Source organism: Lytechinus variegatus, chromosome 11 (assembly GCF_018143015.1).
Source record: "Lytechinus variegatus isolate NC3 chromosome 11, Lvar_3.0, whole genome shotgun sequence".
NCBI lineage: Eukaryota > Metazoa > Echinodermata > Echinoidea > Temnopleuroida > Toxopneustidae > Lytechinus > Lytechinus variegatus.
In genome coordinates this window covers 19,172,039-19,194,212 of record NC_054750.1, presented here as the reverse complement: position 1 = coordinate 19,194,212, position 22,174 = coordinate 19,172,039, and the positions used below count along the sequence as shown (strand labels likewise).

General features: G+C 35.5%; 2 protein-coding genes across 2 annotated transcripts; one reads left to right on the top strand and one right to left on the bottom strand.

The window, feature by feature from the left end:
* The first annotated feature begins 3,886 nt into the window (after window positions 1-3,886).
* Window positions 3,887-9,331, top strand: LOC121424240. The gene is made up of 5 exons (XM_041619848.1): window positions 3,887-3,937; window positions 4,909-5,039; window positions 6,097-6,262; window positions 8,194-8,259; window positions 9,142-9,331. Exons 1-5 carry the CDS (start codon window positions 3,887-3,889, stop codon window positions 9,232-9,234), a joined length of 507 nt encoding a protein of 168 aa, XP_041475782.1. The 3' UTR covers window positions 9,235-9,331.
* A 3,282-nt stretch (window positions 9,332-12,613) lies between these two features.
* Window positions 12,614-17,805, bottom strand: LOC121424550. Its single transcript, XM_041620274.1, has 5 exons — window positions 17,721-17,805; window positions 16,230-16,398; window positions 14,891-14,956; window positions 13,318-13,356; window positions 12,614-12,818 (listed from the first exon to the last, which is right to left on the bottom strand). Exons 2-4 carry the CDS (start codon window positions 16,366-16,368, stop codon window positions 13,331-13,333), a joined length of 231 nt encoding a protein of 76 aa, XP_041476208.1. The 5' UTR covers window positions 16,369-16,398; window positions 17,721-17,805; the 3' UTR covers window positions 12,614-12,818; window positions 13,318-13,330.
* Between the last annotated feature and the right edge of the window lie 4,369 nt (window positions 17,806-22,174).

Genomic DNA, 22,174 nt, shown 5'->3' with positions numbered 1-22,174 from the left:
AAAGCTACCTTTCAGATGGAAAAATTGTAACGTGTATTCATAACTGCAACTCCGAAGAATTTACTAATCAGGCAAGGAGTTCCCCAAGGATCGATACTAGGTCCGCTGCTTTTTATAAACTTTACCAATGATTTGCCTACTATTTTCAAGACATGCAACATCCATCTCTATGCAGATGACACTGTGATTTACATTTCTCATAAGGATCCCCAAACAATTCAATCAACGTTAAATAGAGAGTTGCTAATTCTAGATGGATGGACACGAATAGACTTAAGATTAATTATGACAAAACAATGTGCATGCTTTTTGGAAAGGGACATGTGCTAAAATACACAATGAACTAGATATACCATCAAACAAGTATCTTTAATGAAATACTTGGATGTTTATATTGATTTAGAACTGAAATGGGATGTTCATGTAAACCACTTAAGTGAAAAGGTGGGTCGTATGATTTCGTTCCTCTGTAGATTAAGAAAATTTATCATTAGGAATAATTTGAAAATTATTTATCAGAGTGTTATATTACCCAACTTGGATTATGCTGATGTAATATGGCAATCTTCCTATGACAAATATACAGATAAGCTACAAAAGTTGCAAATTAGATCTGGTAGAATTATCCTTAATATTAGATATCGGTCACAAGTTTCTACTGACTCAATTCATTAAATAATGGAATGGAAAATCTAGGCAAAACATTCACATTCAAAATATGATGTTTAAGATCCTCCAAGTTTTGGCTCCCAAATATATAACAAAATATATCTTTTACACCTCAAGACCTTACCTTTTTCGAAATAATAATTTGTGCCTCCCCAAACCCAGAACTAAAACACCCATTTTTCTACAGGGGGACTTTCACAGTATCCCAGGTAATATACGTAATTGTATGACCTTAAATTCTTTTCGATCAGCGTTGTCACATTCCAGATCTTGATTTTTTTCTGGGGGAGGGGGTAGTTGGGTGGGAGTGAGCAAACTGATAGTGATTTATTTTCTCCTTTCCTTTTTCTTTCTATATTTTCTTTTTTCTTTCTTACTACCTTTCCTTTTCTGTTCTCATGTTCATCTCCCTGTGACTCTCTCTCTCTTTTATTTGGTGCCCATGGAGGACCAGCTGCACATATAATTGGTGCAGCTGAATATGGGTTATCTAACCGTCTTTTGTCTTGTTTGATTTTTTTCATCTTTTAACTTTCTTTACATGTCTCAATCAAAAACTTTTTTTTCTTTTTTAATCAATATTTAGAATTTATTTCATTATTTATGTGTATGTTACTCCTTGTATCACTTTACATGTATAATAATATATTGTTTTGTATATCTATGACGGAAATAAAAACAAACAAACAATCATCAAAATGGGCATTTTGTCCAAAATGCGCCAGCAAACCCAGTTTTAACTGCACACTTTGGTTACAGTACAGTCTCGTCATGTATAGGTGCACACCTATCACATGTTGGTTACAATTTTTTTTTTAGCAAGATGTGTATTAAGCCAGTTCGCAGTTCCTTTCTGCGCATGATCAAAAGATTCTACGCATGATCAGAAGAAGGTAATTCATACTAAAGTGACATGGTGCTTTAAAATCTAATGAGATAAGCACCAACTTTGATGTCTTGATTATTCATATATTCTTTTGAATTGCCGTTTTCATTTACATCCACAAAAAACAACAATGCTTCCACGAACGACTGGTATTTCACAGCTTGTCAAGTACATTGTGCAACATGCTAAGATATGCATTCAAAGTAGGAATGCAACAAATACCTTGATTAAGTGTTCATTGGTGTGCTATTCTAGTCACCTGGCCTATTCAATTTCTTCATCCTGCTATGTAAGGCAAGCTTACGTAAGATTTTGCTTTGAAATCGGCCTATCATGATGAAAGAAATGAAAGGACATTTGACCAAAATTGCCCATGAAGTAACTACGAACAGGTCTATATGTCGTAACTCAGGGCCTTTTCACACGTGAAACTTGAATCATCGGACCTCACACATGGAAACTTCGTAGCGTAATTTGAGCGAAAATTAAGCGGAATTCACCTCCGGAATAGAATTTGATTTCGTGATTTTGATTAGCGTTCGTGATTCTCGTTTGGTTTCACACTGGAATCATTCATTTTTTTCACGTGTGAAAAAGCAGATAGTCACAGCACAGTTTGGTAACGAAATGGAACAAAACAATGAACAAACCATTGCAAAAACAACATTGCTGGATAGTCTTTCTGCTTCAACAGCACTTTGTCATATGTGGCTGAGTGCAGGCAGATATAGGAAGAATGAAAAAATACATTAATAATAATAATAATATTACCCCGGTCATCGGATTCAATCAGTCATTCCTGCACACAATGTGTGCACACCCTCCACTCCCTGGGGAGTATTCCAGTCAGTCAAATATATTGTATTCAATGTCGTGCAGATGGTGTACTTGGAAGTAGTTTACTACTAAAAATCGGACATGTTATTATGCTCAGATTCACATTTTATATTCACACAAATTGAAATTTTGCTCTACATCTATTGCAAAATGCATAACTAAATCGAAGTCTATTGTGGGCAAATTTAAGACCAATTTCAAAGGAGGCAAAAGTTTTAGGATTAAATATGATTCTGCTTTATAAAAAAAAACTGCTGTTTGCTCCAAACAAATAAATAGTGTCAAAACACTAAAATTGAAATATTTCTAAAAATGATTTCGATTGCCATTATTGAGGCTTCGTGACATAGAGGTCAGGAATCTTCGATCTCTTGATCTAGTGATCCGTGATTCGAATCCATACAGGGCCATGGTCATTGTGCCATTAGGTATATTAGGGCAGTTTATCTGCGTTACCCCTACCCTCGGATATGACGTAAACCGCATGTCCCTCGTTGAGACAGAAACCACGTACTTCATCAAAACGAGAGGGGTGAATTAAAGGTAACAGTCAGATACTAGCACTATTCTCATCGGGGGGGGGGGGCAGTCAAATATATTGCTGTACACATGCGTGACCCCCCCCCAAAAAAAAAAACGTTTAAAGGGGTGTTTTTAAGTTTTGGACGAGGGTGCGCGTGCACTCGTTAAGGGTATCAAAACACAAATAAAAAAAAAGGTTTTGAAAGACTGGTCAATGGTCAATCGCGGGGTCAAACGTATTTAGGGTATTTATTCCAAAGTTTTGTTTTTAAGACTAACCAATTAAACTAGTTTAGGGTATTTTTCCCCCGGGACTTTTTAAATATATTACCAGATGAATTTTGGATGACACTTATTTACAGTATTAACATTGTATTCCTATATGTGGTGTTTTGCACTAGGGGACATGCATTACCCATGAATATAGTTTTGTCTATTAGCTTACTGTTAGCAAGTAGACAAACCCTGTTTATTGGTCATAGTCTGGCGACAACTTGTTTAGAGGCCAAAATGTGTAAATGAAGCCCGCGAAAAACTCGTTTAGGGGGTGGTTGGAAATAATTTGACTGCCCAAGGGTATTCTGACTAGTTCCTGTCATCCGGCATGATTGCTTATAACGAAACTACACATTAAAAAAAATAAATAGGATTGTAATCACCGCAAGAATTGATCACAAAGCAAGTTTTACTTCTTAAAATTTCACCCCCTAGTAACAAAACGTACGTTTTAGAAAAGTCATTTGAAAAAAAAATTACAAGCGAAGTTTCATCAATTTTTAGTACAAAATGTTAGGAAATGTTATAGAGAACAAGATAGAAGATGATTACAACTATTTGAATTCACATTTTTCATAGTGTTTAATCCAAAGACAAAAAAGAAGGCTTCAACAAAATAAAGTGTCCGGACACTCGACCCCCCATCCTACCACACAAGATTACCAATCTAGTGAAGAGTTCATGTGAGTGATTGGCATGCAGGGTAATTCATGGAGTGCAGCTGACAAAAGCATCCAGCGTAAAGACGTGAGTTAGGACTATACATGCTGTTTCTCTTCATGAGAAGCGAAGCAGAAATATATATCAGAAGAGTAGCAACTGTAGGTATGTACTAATCTTTCTTGTCGCCCACGACAGGACTTGAAGAAGCAAAGCCCCCCCGACTGAGGATACCTTATGCTCAAGAAATAATGGACAACGATCGATGTCAATATTAAAGTCAGAAGTGGAAAATGTGTATGTTTATTTCAGGTTTAGCATCATACATCTATAATTAAAAACAAAAGAAATAAACAGTTAAGACATGTTAATTAAACACGGATTTTTATTTTGAATAAAGTTTACTAAGCGAATAACGAGAGAACATTCATATTCACGATTTTATTTGACCATGGTTATACTGCCTCATCTTTATGTTTATCTCTTTATGCAAAACGTCATTTTCCTTCTTCATTACCATTATCGTGTGTAGGGGTGGGTGGGGGTGTCTCTGTTTGTGATATTCCTACAAGCATTTTCGGCGAACTTTCTGAAGAATCCTTGAACAAATTAATGATTTTCTGCTCAATATGCATTACTGGTGCAAGGGGGAAAACAATATCCAAACTTGGATCTAATACTTATCAAACCATGACTCCTCCATCGCACTTTTGTTCTGTGTTGACATGATTGAAATGAAAAAAAGTAATAATACGAACTGATGAAACTATGTCATGTCTTGCCCTTTTGGCGAACTGGTAAGAACTAATACTAATTAGCACTGACTGGTCAAGCGTTTGATTTCTTCTTGAGCAATTATCTTACATACAGCACGTTACATAGTTGGTGACATATGCTCAATGTGACGCCATCCAGTCAAAAAGCACATTGACCCACTTACCGACAATTCAACGGAATGCTTTTAAGGGGGGAAAAATTGATATACTTGACTAATAGCGAGTGACACCTCCTTGGAAAATATACGTTTTAATCCTAATATTTTAATTATCTAAAATTAGATACGTCATTCGACACAATTGAATCATGGAGATCGAAGTAGCGCTAATCCTATAAATACAGAGCATCTTGAGGACCTAATCATCAAACGGCAGACCATAGAGATATTCAAGATATACCTGTTCTCCGGAAGGTGAGTCAAGTGTTCTTTCATCTTGTGGTCATAGGGAATGTTCAGTATTTTTTATATTTCCCATATACGGTGTTTTAAGTTACTTTATACTGCTTGTGGAACTTAGAGAGTAGGCCTTAGCAAAACAGAGACGAATAAATATATACAATGAATTGGAATAACTTGTAGTAATCGTGGAGGATGTCAGGGGTCTACTGGACTGACTCTTGGAGTCTTTAGATGCAAAGAAACTAGGGAAACATATGAGCATGGTGGAAGAAAGATGGATGTTTGTACACTGTAAAAACTGTGGTGTTAAAACTGACACCAATTGGTGTTAATAGAGGACCACACCCTGGGGTGTTAAAATAACACCCTAGAGATTGAACATAACACCAGAGTGTAAATGTAACAACCATAGGTGTTGTAATAACACCTGGTGTAAAACTAACACCACCAATTTAACACCGGTGTAAAATAACTGGTGTGGTTCTCTATGTACACCGGTTAACACCACAGTTTTTGCTGTGTATAAGACAAAGTGCAATTTTTCATCCATGTGGGCCTTTTTACTATAAAAAAAACACCGCCTCGTGTAACAAACGTTGAAAAAAATGGACCAATATTACATTACACTATACAGACGCAAAATCGCTTCTTTACTCGCAGTGATCATCTATAAACTTTACACCTATCTTTGGAACCCCAAAACTCCGAATTTAATCTATACTAAAAAAAAGTAAAAGAGTGATTTTAGGATGTGTATGCTTGTATATCACTCTGTTGAATTTCATTAACCTCTCAATTTCTTCCCTTACCCCCCCCCAAAATCATGTTTTATTCAATTATCGTTACTGCTTCATTTTGCTATGATATATTCATGTGTTGATTATCGGTTGGAGTCCCCGACAAGCAACACTATGACCTTAGGGGAACAAATTAAGCGAGGGAAATAGTAAAACTTCTTTCCCATCCATGACATCAGAAAGAAAGAATCAACAATTCTGCAGGAATCCAATGTTTCATGATATAATCATTACACTATTTGCATTATTAAAATTTATATGCTTACCCACAGATCATCTGAACCATCCTACCAATCACAATGGCCAAGGCTCTATTCTTCGTCCTGGCATGCGCCCTCATCGTTGCCGTCATCGCCGACTACGAATTCGACGACGACACTCTTGAGTTCTTTGAGACCGAGAAGAGGGGTTTGGGAAGGAAGCTCAAGAAGTACAAGAGTAAGTTGATTTAGTTTATTACTATCTGACTTTGGTCATGCTAAAAAAAACTTACGTATTGACACCTGAAGACATTGCCTTGCATGCGTTGGTGTTTCGCAGCTGCATGGCGCATCTCAGACAACTCCGTTTACACGTATTCCTATATCCTCTGAGGGAGGGCGCTAAGATTAAGACATCACGCGTAAGGTCTATTGCAGTCCATTCTCAAGAAAATTAAATATCAATTACTTTATGAATATCAGTCTTCAGGCATGTTAATTGAAAACCCTGACTGCTACCCTAATAAGATAATTTTAAATTTTCTATTGCACAACACAGTCGTCAGGCTTTAATCTGTCCTGGTTTGCCAATGTTTAAGTTGATAATTATATTGCCCGTTGTTTGTTGTAATCAATAGATTTGTAATACTCCTACCACTTATGTATTACATTCCCTACCCTATTTTCAATGATCACAGTACAGGGCACAATCTTCATTTGATTTTTTTTTAATCATGTCAGTTATGCATAATGTTTCCGTGGAGAATGACGGAAGGGGGGGGGGGATGACAACTGCTTGCAATCATCTTGTTTGCTACTTAGCCAATACTGGAACATATATAGTACCCACTCTAACGATTTGCGTCACAATGATTGAAACGGTGGTTTTAATCATGGAGTAATCGTAGTGATCGTATCGGATCGTATAATTATGATCGTATCATATCGTATTAGATCGGTCGTGCCAATCGTAATGATCGTAGATTTTTTTTTTGTATGGTTAAAAAAATTTCACGATCAGTTACAAAAGTGTTATCGTGACAATGGGAACGATGTATTTCATTGCACAACGTCCTCTATTGTAATTGTGTATGTCTGGCTGTGTATATCCATGTTAACATTTTTCAAATTATCATTATTCAACTATGATTCTTCTGGCATCTTTGACTACTATATTGTATTTTATGATTTTTATGATTTTTTTTAAATGTAAATCACATGGATTAGAAAGAAGATCTTTACTAGCTGGCACATTTTTTCCCTCCCGGTATCAATTGGACCATGGACCTATTACAGTAATAGGTCAATGATGGGACTCTCCTTATTCTATTGGTTGTGATTCTTTAGTTTAGTTTAGTTTACTCCAACGATGTTGTAGGACGAAGCCTGTTCATCGATCAAAGTAGAAATGTCTATTGCTGCTCTCCTTCAGACAAAATTAGATGCGCTACTTATGTTGGCATGGAGGGGTGGCAGGGGTATCGTAGACAGTGAAAAATCCCATGGAAACACACAAGAAACGAAAATTACTCAAAGTCATAGGCAATCTTCTCCCAATGCTTATCCAGTCTATTCTTAAAAGCAATCACTGAACAAGCAGTAACTACATCTTCTGGGAGACTGTTCCACACATCTATCACTCGGTTAGCAAAGAAAAACTTACGCACATCAAGACGCGAATATCTTTTCTCTAGCTTTAAGGAATGACCTCGCGTTTTACCACCTTGTCTCAGATAGAAAAGTTCAGAACTTGAATCATAGTAACCATCCTTTACATCCTTGTAAATCAATTCGAATAACAATAAAGATTATATTAACAGTAGGCTTATGGATTCAATTTTCTTTGGTAATGCTGGTAAAATAACGTTAAGCCTGTTTATGTCGATGAAAAAAACCCTACGGCCCAGTATTACATATTTATGTGAGATATTCACAATCCGTAAGCGGTTTTTGAAAAAAAAATCAGAAGGGAAATTTCAGTCGTTGCAAATATCTTTAAGCATTCGGGAGAAAATTAAAGGCTTCTCGGAGGTATAGCCTGAGAAGTTACTTTGAAATTTCATTTTACGGAGTCGATTTCGGTAGTGTGGGACCAGCCAGCATAATCAATGATGAATAGCATTCATTTTTGCAGTTTTAAATATTCACATGATCTCCTTTTCTTTGCAGCCTGTCAGCAATTCGGTATGCAATGCTGGTGCAACAGACGTTCTGACAAAGTTGTCTTCTGTAATGGTATGTTCTAGCTTTGAAGCTTCATTGGGTAGTTCTTGTTAATTACAAATTGATGAAATACGTGATTATTCATTAAAAATATATTTGTCATGCCTGTATTCTATAACCCGACGTTTAAAGGGTAATTTTGTGATGGGGCTTATTATCTCAAAATTTGGTGTGATCCATTCAAACCAAGGATCGAATTTAATGGACATTTCTATAAATAAATGATTCCTTTGTTCAATGTTTTATCATCGGGATAACATCGAGTGAATTACAATCGATGGCGAGGAAATAATTAATTGGCAAAATTATACTTCATCACACTATTCATTTTTCAAAATCTAAAATCCTTCCCAACCACTCTTTAATTCTCTTCACTGGCTTCATTTCAAACAGAGAATTACGTTCAAATCACTCTTGATTGTCTATAAAACACTGAATAAATAGGCTCCACAGTATTAAAGTAACTGCTTGAATCTATATACACCAACTAGAGCTCTTAGATTGGCCAGTGATCACCTTCGCCTCACATATTCATTAACTCGTACATTAGCTGTTGACCGAACTTTTACTGTGTCGGCTTCAAAATCCTATAACGACCTGCCACTAATAATTAGACAGTCTCCATCATTAGCAATCTTCAAAAAGTCATTAAAAACTCATCTCTTTCATACATTGTAGTTTTTAAAATATTACATATCACTAGTTCATTGTAAGCGCTTTGGGCCTAATGGGAAAAGCGCAGTACAAATAATAAGTAATAATAATAATAAAATCTCTTGTAACATGAAGCACTAAATATCGTCTTATAAATTTTGTGATACATTGTATGCGTCATCTCGCTATTTTGGCTTGTCGTAAATATATACTTTCTTATATTTCTTTGTAACGTCACAGGAGCTGCAAATGGAGATAGCCTGTAAATTCTTCAATAAAGCAGCAGATAACCAGTCAACACAACAGAATGAAATGACCTTTGGACCGTCCTGACGCGCTCTATCTTCTCTCCTTAATTCTTGTATTTTATCGCAGTGGTACCATATTCGATGATATTTAAATAAAAAACTGTTTAAACAAACAACAACTAGTAACGTGTCTTTAATGTGGCTTTATTTATATGTGGCTTCATTTATTGTGTGCGTAATTGTAAATTGGACAAAATGGTAAATGGTCTTAAAGGGAACTGGTATTATGGTGAATAGCAATGTCACCAAATGGTTTTAAAGGAGAATGAAACCTTGGGAACAAGATAGCTTGTGTGAAAACAGAAAAATCAAAGAAACAGATCAACGAAAGTTTGAGAAAAATCGGACAAATAATGAGAAAGTTATGAGCATTAGAATATTGCGATCGCTAATGCTATGGAGATCCTCCCATTGGCAATGCGATAAAGATATGTGATGTCACTTGTGAACAACTCTCCCCATTAGCCTCTTTTATCACATCTATCATGTGTTCTTTCTATAGGAGGGCATGTAATACAGATTTTCAAAGAATACATCATGGATAAAGAGTTTGTATCACCGTAAGAAAAAGCAAAAATTGACATTTTTGGGGTATTTTATAGACCATCAAAGGGAAAGTTGTTCACATGTGACATCACACATCCTTGTCGCAATGCCAATGGGAGGATCTCCATAGCATTAGTGATTGCAATATTCAACTGCTAATAACTTTATCATTATTTGTCTGATTTTCTCAAACTTTTTTTGTTTTTATTCTTTGATTTTTCTGTTTCGACATAAACCTACTTGTTCCAAAGGTTTCGTTCCCCTTTGGATTAGACCATGGACCTATAGGAAGAACATGTGGGATTGAGATGAAATCAATCACTAACATAGACGAAGGGGACCAATGGCAACCAACTCACAGAGGGTACGGCCAAACACAAGTCAAATTGTGATAATGGGCCTAATGGGCCTACTTGATTCATAACATCCAATACCGGAAATAAACCGTGATACAGCATGACTAAAATTTCATATAACTTGTACTTGTGGTAGTTCTCTAAAGCGTTTAAAGAAAGATTGAACATTTAAGCCATAAATATTAGAAATATATACACTGAAAAAATTTTAACCATCACGAGAGTAATTTTGCGTCCAACCAATTTTGGGCAGTATTTTACCCAATGCGGGAAGCGTACTGTCCATAAGGTTCAACAGATAAGCAGCAATTACTTTAGAATGGGCAAAATTTTCATCACACTGGATAAATAAAAATGCCCTTAAGAAATGCCCCATGTTGGTTGGACACGTAATTACCCCCACGGAGCATTTTTACCCAATATTTTTTAGAGTGTAGTTCTTTCATTTCATATCTTTCTGTTTACAACTTAAGCAACACTTGACAAGGTCACGAAGTGAAGTATGTTGCGCCATAGGTCCATGGTTGAACAAAATGTGTTTACTGTGCAGGGAAAAGCAAGATGACTTAAATTCATGCAGTATTCACTTTACTCGGCAACATGTTTAACCACGTAAATACTTCCAGTAGACTACGTAAGGTGTACCAGCCCCCCCCCCCCTATATGTGAACCGGTGCTGACATTGGTCAAGGTACGGTACGTACAGTTAGTTTTTGGTTTATTTCAATTTCAACTCATCTCAATTTAAGAAAGAAAAAAAAAGATTTTCATTACACAGAGTTAATATGAAAACTCTAAAAATTAATACATATGAATATACGCAGTATGACTATATTTTTTCACGTACATTATTTTCAATATCAATATAATGCATTTAATGGCATCTTATCAGGCGGGGTTCCATAGGGCTATTATTAAGTAACACACGACGTCACGCATTACTGGAACATATTCTTAGGTGCCAAGTCAGATATAAGGGAATACATCATTTCGCAAAAATTGGTCTCCACTTGTAACTTACGAATGGCTTTATGAATACCACACAGAAGTATAATCTTTGTATAACAGCATGTTCAAAGTATTTTTTTAATATACGCTTATTACTCTGAACAGACATAGGCCCGTATTCTGAAGTCGGGTTTAACTTAAACTCAGGTTTCAAGTTGTGGTTAAGTATGGGAAGCCAAAAGTGTCACAATTTTTATAAAGTTGTAGTGTTTCTTATGTTCACTGTGTTTTTTTTTCTATATTCATGGATGGTGACGACAATCATCTACTTATACTATCTAGACAATTATGAATGATTTGAGAGCCAAATGAGATATGAAATATGACATCTCTATTGTTAGTGATTTATGTAACAATTGGCTATCCATACTTAAATCACAACTTTAAACCTGAGTTAAAGTTAAACCAGACTTCATAATACGGGCCATAGAGTGACTTTTTAATTGCATTTCGGATATATTTCGCTCATTTGGCCGAAATTTGAGTTATTCAACATCTACATTCGTGGATATTGCATTTTTTTCCAGCCATAGTATTGGGATTATCCCCCGAAATCTACAATTTTTTAAGTAGAAAAGGTAAGTTTTCTACTTTTGTTTTAATGTAAACACAATGCAAAATGTGGCTAAGAAAATAATCCATACAAAAATATATCTTGGGGGTGTTAATAAAACATTTGTTGGTATCACAGATTCCAAGCATTCTTTTTTAGTATTTACAATATGAAAAATCATGAGAAACAAGTTTTCTCATGTACTCCTTACACAATATTCACCGACGAGCACAATTTCCCTCTTTCTGTTTTTTGCACACATCATTAGACACCCGTGCCTGTTAGAATTATACTCGCAACCCCACACACTTATTTCTCTTCCCTCTCAATTTTCCCGTGATTTCACACACACAAACACATCCTCATTTGCATACTCACACTTACGTACACTTAAGCCACACACACACATCCACCCTCACATACCCTCTCCCACACACCTATACAAGCACACGCCGATCCATCACAAAGTCGCTAAATTCATACCCTCGCCTACACCACCTCATAATGCTATGAATCACAGTCTTATACCCCCACGAAATATATCTTGAAGGGGAATTAACAGCTATCTTTATAAAAAATAGCAGGGATCCTTTCATAAAGCCGTTCACAGGTTATACATAACTATTCTCCCCACTGTTGACCCTACAGTTTCGGTCGATGGTATTATTTCACATTTTTTGAATTGGTAGATTGAAATCAGCATCCTCATAAATTACTAAGTTTGATTCGGGTTACAAAGAAACCGAGCAAAATAAAAAAGAAAAAAAGAGGAGAGAAAAGTATCCCATTCTGCACACAAACGTTTCATCGGTCTTACATCATTAAAGAACATGCAGCTTTATCAAACATCACCCTCGGGATCAGTTAAATCCAAGGAAATTGTGTTTTGAATGCATCGTAGAAAGAAGTCTGCTGATAGCCTGAATCGATTTGTTTAAAAATGCATTTATTGAGTATTAGCAAGTTTTTAAATAGAGTTGGAGAAAACAGAGTTATTTATGGAGTGTCTTCTTAAAACATTTCTCTATATCATCATGATTAACCTGAGGTATAAGAGTGGAGTGATGAAATTGACGTCGTTGGAGAAGGGATGCAAGTTTGAAGTATCGGAGGTACGCCTGATGTCATATCATCGGAAACGAGTATCTGTGTAAAACAATGACACGAGCAAGAGATGACTGTACAGTGTGGTATAGTATTTATCCATGGAGATGCCGTGGCCGAGTGGTCTAAGGCGCCTGGCTATACATGGAAAGTCAGGGGTTCGATCCCGGCCGCGGCACCTATGTCCGTGAGCAAGGCATTTAATCTACAATGCTCTTTTATCCTACTTTCAAAAAAATGGAAATGCCATATGCATTATTAAAAAAAATATCTGAATGTATATAACTGAACTTAACTTCTTAATCCTACATAGACACACGAAAAAGGTGCTATAGTGCGCCAATTATGATAGTAGATTTAAGGTATCTATTCGAGAATATTTGGATTATAATTATGTTGAGATCAGTCTTTAAATTCGACTAGAGTTTTCATTATAGATTATCATATCATGAACTATAAGTATGAAGCATAATGATAAAACTCTAGTTAAGAATTAATCGTTCTACCCTTCAATAGAAGTAATACCGTTAACGTCAGTTACCGTGGTTAAGCCTTTAGATTCCGTTTCCGTCTCCGGCTCCTGGAAGAAAAAAGTTTGGGGTTAAATTAATGAATTACATGTAGTTTTGCTGTGAATTAGAGCGATTATATACCAATCTTCGAATCGAATCAAGGATATTAGCATACCGCCACTACTTTTTTAAAGTTGGAATTTGCTATGCAATATCCCTTTAATGTCTTACAATCTCGTCGTTTATGGTTATGATTATTGATTCAGTGAGTCCAAAAATATATTGATAAGGTAACAGATTAAAGGGATGGTCCGGGCTAAAGTTTTCATAACTTCATGAATAGAGTAGAATTCACTAAGCAAAAGGCCGAAAATTTCATCAAAACCGTATGACAAATAACAAAGTTATTGAAATTTAAAGTTTAGCAATATTTTGTGAAAACAATCATCATGAATATTCATTAGGTGGGCTGATGATGTCACATCCCCTCTTGTTCTTTTGTATTTTATTATATGAAATTAGGTTTATTCAATTTTTTTCCTTTAAGAACTAGAAAACTTGGATTGACAGCTGATTTAGTGCATTAAATATTTATTGCTACAACTTATTTCATATAGGAGAGATATTCCCACAAGTATGAAATAATGAAAAAAATATGATTTTATGTAATAACATAAGAAAACGGAAAGTGGAGATGAGACATCATCAGCCCACCTAATGAATATTCATGACGACTGTTTTCACGAAATATTGCTAAACTTTAAACTTCAATAACTTTATTATTTGTTATCCGATTTTGATGAAATTTTCGGCATTTTGCTCAGTGAATTCTACTCTATGTATTAAGATATAAATATTTTCAGCCCAGACCATCACTTTAAGTAAGGTAAGTAAATCCTCATAAAGGAGGTGGGCATTGAGTACATGAACATATACGAACGACCCAAGTCCACCTCTTGGCCAAAATTGGGTTAAGCATGGGAAATTTCTGCATATCGGCATATAGAGTCCATCTTTTATAACAGAATTTTAGAGTGCTCAAAATAAACTAATAGCTATAAACCAACACTGGACACACGCACAATTTTTTTTTATTTACTCCGAACTATACATGTATATCATGGATTTCTTTTGTACTTATTTTTCATATGCTTATGGATAAAAGAATGATGTTATAAGAGCTTCATCCACAATGCAGTAATTTATAAATATTATATACATTATATTCTTATTTCAAATTATAATTGATCACACACTGTTAGGAAAATATCCTTAAAATAAAAGAAGTTCCTGCAGCAGAGTCTCGCCGAAAACACATGTAATCTTACCAGATTGCCCAATCTCACAGGAAAATGGTATATGGTGTATTGAATTTTACAAATTTCCTTAAATAAAACACCATTTTCCCCTTTTAAACAGACCTGTTCTGTTAAATAGTCCTGTTTTATGAATTGACAGAATGATTCTGTTATTGCTTTCTGCAAAATCTTCTTTATTTTTTCTGTAAAATCAGGTTTTTTTTTAAACAGTGCATAGCCCAATGCGTAACTACTACAATTGTTGGCATGGTTGAGGTTTTATTTTATTCAAATAGTTACATACCGTTACAGAAGACGACCTTGTTGTTACGCCTGTTACACCAACAATCCATGTTGTACTGTTGACAGTCTGAAAAAAAAGAGGATACATATACAGCGATGTTAATAAAATAAACATGTGGTGTATTGTTTGATTTTAAAATCTTCCCAAATGGGTTTCTGATTTTTTTAGAGCGCTCTTGTATTATTTTGATATGAAATTGTTTTAGATATTTGTTTTCATTGGCCCGTATTCTGAAGTCGGGTTTAACTTAAACTCAGGTTTAAAGTTGTGGTTTAAGTATGGGAAGCCAAAAGTATCAATTTTTTTTAAATTAAGTTGTATGTTTCTTATGTTTACTGCGCTCTTTCCGTATTCATCAATGTTGAAGACAATCATCTATTCATACTTCATACACAATTATGAATTATTTGAGAGCCGAATGAGCTGAAGTATGATATCTCTATTGTTAGTGTTTATGTAACAATTGGCTGTCCATACTTAAACCACAACTTAAGTTAAACCCGACTTCAGAATACGGGCCATTGAATTTTATTCAATCAATCAATATCTCTGTCGCGATACCCCCACAAAGAAAATCAAGGGAGGGAGCAAACCAATTACCGATTTCAAATTTGATGGGGTTTACCGTCCTAAATTAAAAGCGAAGTACAGTATAAGATGCATACCTAGATGGTATATAAATGAGGGCACGATTTTATGAAAAAAGAAACACATTTTAGAACATTTAATTCCTTGCAAACTCCCTTGGAAGGCAACCTTTTCAAGCCTTACCGTCTAGATCAAGATTTCATACCGATGATCATAAAATTGATCTTTACATCAATATCATTTTTTGGTCATAATAAATAGTTGGACTGAAGCATACAGGATCACTTAGCTATTTTATGTACATAATGTTAGTAACATCAATGGAAGAATTTCCCACAAGTGCATGGGACATCTCTCAGATGACTTTAAGAAATAAAAAGATAAACTCTACCCTTAGATTAAGCTGAATTTTCGAGCATTTAAAAAGTCATAATAAGGGATTTTATTTTTTTATTTTCTACTAATCATTGCTAATGCACTGTCAAAAAATGAAGTGCTAATTCAGCACTTCCAGTGCTTGTATAGTGACTGCACTACCAGTACTGATTTTCTAGTTCAAATTTAAACTAGAAAATCAGCACTCGAAGTGCAGTGACTATACAAGCACTTTAAGTGCTAAATTAGCACTTTATTTTTTACAGTGTGGTGTATAAACTATGAAATATTGCATCTCTGTGTATTTCATCATCTCAACCGAAGCAGGAAAATGGTAAATTTGATCAATTCTGATGAGATACTGAGAAATACTTACACTTGTATTTCTTGAGGTTCCTTCCCATACCCCTCTTCTCGGTCTCGAAGAACTCTAGGGTGTCGTCGTTCATTTCGTAGTCGGCGAGGGCGGCGACGATGAGGGCGCAAGCAAGAACGAAGAACAGAGCCTTGGCCATTGTGGTTGATGGATTCCTTTCAGATTATATCTGCATTTTTGATGAGGGTCATAATCAAACAAATTTAGATTTTCCATTCAATGAGAAAACCAGAGAGCTTATGGTAATAGTCAGGTCAAAATTGGAGAAAAGTAGACTGCCTAATATAGTCAAGTTAGTGCTCAATTAAGTCTTTTTAGCATAAGTCGAGGGCGCTCAATCTAAATATGCTATTTGCCAACCTTGAATTTGATGTTAAAATCCTCAAATTGGCAAAAAGCAAATTGGCCGCCATTCTAAAAATTTTTTGTTTCTCTATTTGACCCCCCCCTAAAAAAAAAAACTTGCAACAAAAATGTACGATGAGACTTGTCGTTGGTACTATTTGATCATAGGAATTACATACTAAAATTCTACCAAAATCTGCAACCGGGCAATTGCTTATTTTCAAGATGGTGTCTAAGATGACCACCATTCACTGAAAATTAACATAGTCGATCTTTTATCCACCCTAGACATCCCTTTTCTGTGAATATTCCATGGATTAGGGGGTAAAAGATCTACTGATACAGGTAAGAGTGAACATAAGCACTCCTGTATATCTGAAAATCGAAGATGGCGTCAAAAGTGGCTGCCATAGCCTTAAAAATTCACAATTCATTTATTACTTATTTTAGTATCTTTAATTTTAGTTTTATTGAATGGCGGATTTAATGGTTAAGTAGTGCATTTGGACATGTAGCAAGGAAAGTCTTTTGTCCGGCGTCCAGTATGTCCAAAACTCCAAGATGGCTTCCAAAAATGGGGTCTTAAATGGCTGTCATCAATTAAAAATCGACATAGTTTGTTTAATAATCGCCTGGGGGATACGAGTAAATGCACAGCAATAACAATTTTATTGTACTTTTCACTTAGTCCAAATCTGTTATTTTTTACCGTTTATTTATGACTTAAGACTCCGAGTCTACTGTTGAAGACAAAATCCGCATCGCCCTATCGAAGTGCTGCCGATTTTACCTCGAGTATTACTTTCTGTGTTATTGATTAATATAAAACCATATAATTTGAACCTGATTAACGGGCTCTGCACACCGACGGATTGTAATGTGACCTGACGTTTTCTCATTTAATCCCTTTGTTCATATCAAGCATTGCATTTTTTTAAAACCCAAAATATCAAGGGTTCAAGTAATTCATATGAAGAAACTTGAGTTGTTGAAAAAATGGAATTATCGAAATCAAAAAATGGTAATAAGAAAACGGCTTGCCACGGCCAACATACGTCGCGTTGGTATGCTAGCTAAAACCTTTGGGTGTGGTGGTCCCATGCATAACATAGTATATTCCGAATAATTAAAACTGTAACAGCTTACCTGACAAATAAGAGAAGACTTGATATTTCTGCGATCAGGAGGGAAGATGAAATCTCATCTCCAACGTTCTCAATTTATACTAAATTTCAAGACGGTCCATCCCTAAGAATGTTTTAAAAGATTATTCTTTTTTTTCTTTCTTCCATCAATCACCACTGGTAATTACGATCCAGACCGAAAAGGGTCGACACTCTCTGAGCTTTCATTAAATTAATCAAATTCAAGAGAGTGTATTGTCTGAATTAAATGTCAATGTGTAAACGTCTCCCCCACATATGGTGGCTAAAACTCTAAATAGTCATTAACTAATGTAAAGGTGATGATTGAAATTATCCTGGAAGGATTAAAGTTTTTTTCCGAAGAACACCGAGGTCACAATCTGTCTTCACCTATGTGCACCTTTACTGTGACATAAGGCTTCCACCATGGAGCTCACGGCTCGCGGCAATGCTTCTGCACCGGCTGTCGATCGTTTTAACCGTCTTGATGTTAGAAAAATTGAAATGATAACAAAATACAATTCAGGGTAAGATTAATGTTCTGATAGATTATTTCATGTCGACAGACAGGACAGCATCCAGCCCATGACGGAAAGCCATGTAGCGGTGAATAATATAGGTAATTCATGAATGCAACAGAATATAAAAAAACTTTGTCATATTTATCTAAAAAAAGGTCATTCTTATTCTCAGAGTGACTTGAGCATACACATGTTTTACTTTTACGTTTCAGTAGTCTGCGCTTTTCTTTTTTTCCATCAAGTTTCAATTGAGCGGTTTGCGTAGTGATGCTTTATAGAGGATGTTTGTGAGATAAAAAGATGTATTTTCTAAAGGACATCTTAATTTCTTGTAGTGGCCCTAAATAGGTGTATGAAGACGGAAGCCCAAAATAAACATGACATATTTACGGGAAAATCCTCCCGTATGCTTTTGCCCACTTGCCGAACATAATGTTTCTATATTCAAAATTGTGGATAAACGTGATTGTTTTTTGTGTTCGAGTTCATACGGAATACCATGGATGTTTCAGGATTTAATATATATATATATATAATATATATATATATATATTTATTTATATTTGAATTGATAAAAAGGACCTGTTAGCGGCTCCTTGCAGTTAGCCATAAAGACATTACATATATTTTACCAATGAAATACTACGTGCACGAAGCGCGAGCTGATTTTTTTTACATTTCTACCTAAAGAATGGACATTCTAAGCACATTTTGTAATCGTAAAAATGATAAATATACAACTAAACAATTGATGCTAGCACGAAGCGCGAGCGGAAAAATCGACATTTACACCTAAAATGTTTTGTAAATCATGAAAATGGTATTTAACTGGAAATCTTTTTACATTAATAATGCGAGCGCAAAGCGCGAGCAGAAAATTGTTGATATTGTGATCCAACTGGATGATGTAAATAAAGAAAAAGCTGCGTATCTGAATAAACATGCACGGGCGTGTTTCAGATTTCGATCTAGAACCTAGGGCACTCTAAATGCCTGTTTTAATCATGAAAATCAATAAAGCAAGCGCGAAGCGCGAGCTTGAAATATTTGATATTTCGATCTGAAAAAAGATTAATTTAAGCTCTGTATTTCAAGCACTTTGTAGGAAAATTGTAAGGTGGATATGGATCACAGTTACAAAAGAGCTGATGTGTTTCATTATTATTGCTTTGAGTTTTGACATAGGACCGGGACATTGTAAGAACATTATGTCATCATATGAAATTATGGCTATTCATATTTCTCTGACTAAGCGCAAGATCAAACTTGTCAATATTCCATTCTGAAAAGGGACAACTTGATTATCAAAATTAATATCTTATTTCTTAATCTAATAAACCTAATAAGAGCTCGAAATCTGTAAATATTATGGCCTGAAACCTGGGCATTTCAAGCACTTGTGTAATTATGAATAAAATGCATGATTTAATTTTATTGTCAACAATCAATGCGAGCGCAAATCGCGAGCCGAAATTTGTTATAGAATTGATATTGAGATATACATAACTCTTCAACTTATGCGTGCGTGCAGCGCTAGCTTATATGTTTTGATAATCTGACCTGAATAGGGATATTTTGAGAACTTTATGGAATACAGGAGAATAATAGGTACCTGACGAATCAAATTTTGTCAGCGCGAGCACATAATGTTAATGTTAATATTCAGATTATAAAACAGATTTTTTTTACAGAGCACTTTTAAAAAATAAATTTGTGAATCAAACAAAATAATGAAAGTTCGATTTTTTAGCGGAAATATGTTTTGTATATTGGCTTCAAAATTTGACATTGCAAGCTCAATATTGAGCAAAATATGTAAATCACATAAAAGGCAGTGCGAGGGTGAAGAGCGAGCTAAAATGTTATTTAGTGTCATGAAAGATTCTTTTTTATTTTTTTCTTCTTATTTTATTCACTCCTCTTCTTGCCCTTATGTGTCCCCTTTTTTCTCCTCTCTGTTCCTTCTTTTTTGGCTCGGCCAATCGGGGGGGGGGGGGAGAGGGGGCGGGTCCCTCGAGCCCCCTTGTAGGCTTATTTTTCCATGAGTTGTCCTGGCTTCTCACATGTTCTTCTCTCGTTCTTTTCCCCACTTTCCTTTCGTTTTCAATATTTAATGTTTTTCTTACTTTTCTTTACACCTCTCCCTTTCCCCCTTTCCTTTTCCCTTTCCCTTTCTTTCTTCCTCCCTGTCCCGTTTTTTTTTTTCATTTTCCCGGTGAAATCCGTCAGGGGGCAGCCTTGCCCTCGCCCCTCCCCCCGCCTGTAAACGCCATTGCAAATCCTAAATATATAATGCACTATTCGGTTGACTTTACTTTGTTTGAAGAAGAAGAAGAATAGGTTTGTGCCATTTTTTTAGATTACAGAACGTCAGTCTCTCCACAACCAGTCATTCTTTGACCTTGAGTCAAAGTCACACCGATTTCTTTTAAACATGCGCAGTCTGTTATCCTCAATCTGCTGTAACTTATAATGCACTTTTGCATTATAATGCACTTTTTAGGAGGGGAATCATTAAACCTTTGACTCGTTTGTTATCCATCAAGTTTAACACATGGTATGTTTTTCGAACCAACATAATTGCGCCATAATTATGACAGTCATCAATATAAATATATACCAACACATTTTTATTTCAGAGTAACAGATTGTGCATTCATGTTCATGATTATGATGATGATAATGTCATTCATCAATGCATCATCATGCCTACATATGTCGTAAAGTTCGTTATTTCTTTAGGAAGAAATGATGCACTCATGCTCATGATGATGATGATAATCATCACAATCATGATGGTGGCAAAAGTGCCGATTACAGTGGTAAAGATCTCCTGAAATGGTATATAAAGGGGACGGTATCAGGTCATGATCAAATCAAACAGAACCAGAAGAGATCAACAGTCAGATTTCATCCTTCACCCTTCAACTTGAGTCAAGGTAAGGAAAACAAGCTTTCAATTGATATTAACCGTTATTCAAGATCAGTTGCTGATGTAGGATCGAATATCAAAAGAACTGGATCAATTGCCAATTTAAACGTATTTATACGGTCAGTATATAGATTCCTTATACATTGTTTATCATTTATTTACTATTTTTTTTGTGTATTCAGATGACCAGGGCTCCGTAACACAAAGGTTTGCGATGGATTGCAAATATGAAAGAACTGCATTGATTGGTCCCTGGCCAGTATTTTGAACCAAATGCGCATGTATCATAGATATTGATTGGCCATTTCATTTAGCGATTGATCGCTATTCTTTGTGTTACTGAGCCCAGGTCATGCAGGTGGGTGTTTCATAAAGCTGTTCTTAGGTCGTTGGACACGTGACCTTTTCTTGTGGTAAATAATGTGTGTGAATCTTTCACTTACGTTGATTTTCATTGGTTTTCATTTAGCTCGTGAAGTGGCTAGAAACTTAGGAACAGCTTTATGAAGCACCCAACAGAACAGTAAGGTATCTATTGAGACGTCTACGATCAAAGGATTCTTCTGGCATTCATGGATGGCCTCCATGTACCATGGTTGTGCCACTGTACTCATGGTTCTGGGCCTCTAACATGTTATCCGATGTGTGTTCTCACGCAGGTTGCCTCTTGTCACCTTTTGAGAAAGTAAATGACTTCTAACTGTTAAAAACACATCTAAAATAATTATTAATGTGGCATTTCCTCGATGGAATAATTAACATGGGGATTCGGTACATTTGAACACTCACAAATCAATAGGAATATCGACCAATATGAAGTTAAGTGGACTTTCAAAACAGATTTTTTTAAATCGTTTTCTAAATGAAGTTCTCTCGTATATAAAAGTTCATTGACTGTTTTTTTTTTATGTTTACCTTTAGACACCCAAAACCAATCATGAAGGTCCTTATCGCAATCATGGCCCTAGTCGTCCTCGCTTCAGCTTTCGAAGAAGAGGAGAT

Coding starts and splice junctions, on each gene's coding strand:
- LOC121424240 (XM_041619848.1), top strand. CDS start 3,887: ATGCAGGGTAATTCATGGAGTGCAGCTGACAAAAGCATCCAGCGTAAA. Junction 3,938..4,908: donor AAAGCATCCAGCGTAAAGAC/GTGAGTTAGGAC, acceptor ATCTAAAATTAG/ATACGTCATTCGACACAATT. Junction 5,040..6,096: donor ATATACCTGTTCTCCGGAAG/GTGAGTCAAGTG, acceptor GCTTACCCACAG/ATCATCTGAACCATCCTACC.
- LOC121424550 (XM_041620274.1), bottom strand. CDS start 16,368: ATGGCCAAGGCTCTGTTCTTCGTTCTTGCTTGCGCCCTCATCGTCGCC. Junction 14,957..16,229: donor GAACCTCAAGAAATACAAGT/GTAAGTATTTCT, acceptor CTTTTTTTTCAG/ACTGTCAACAGTACAACATG. Junction 13,357..14,890: donor CAAGGTCGTCTTCTGTAACG/GTATGTAACTAT, acceptor TTTTTCTTCCAG/GAGCCGGAGACGGAAACGGA.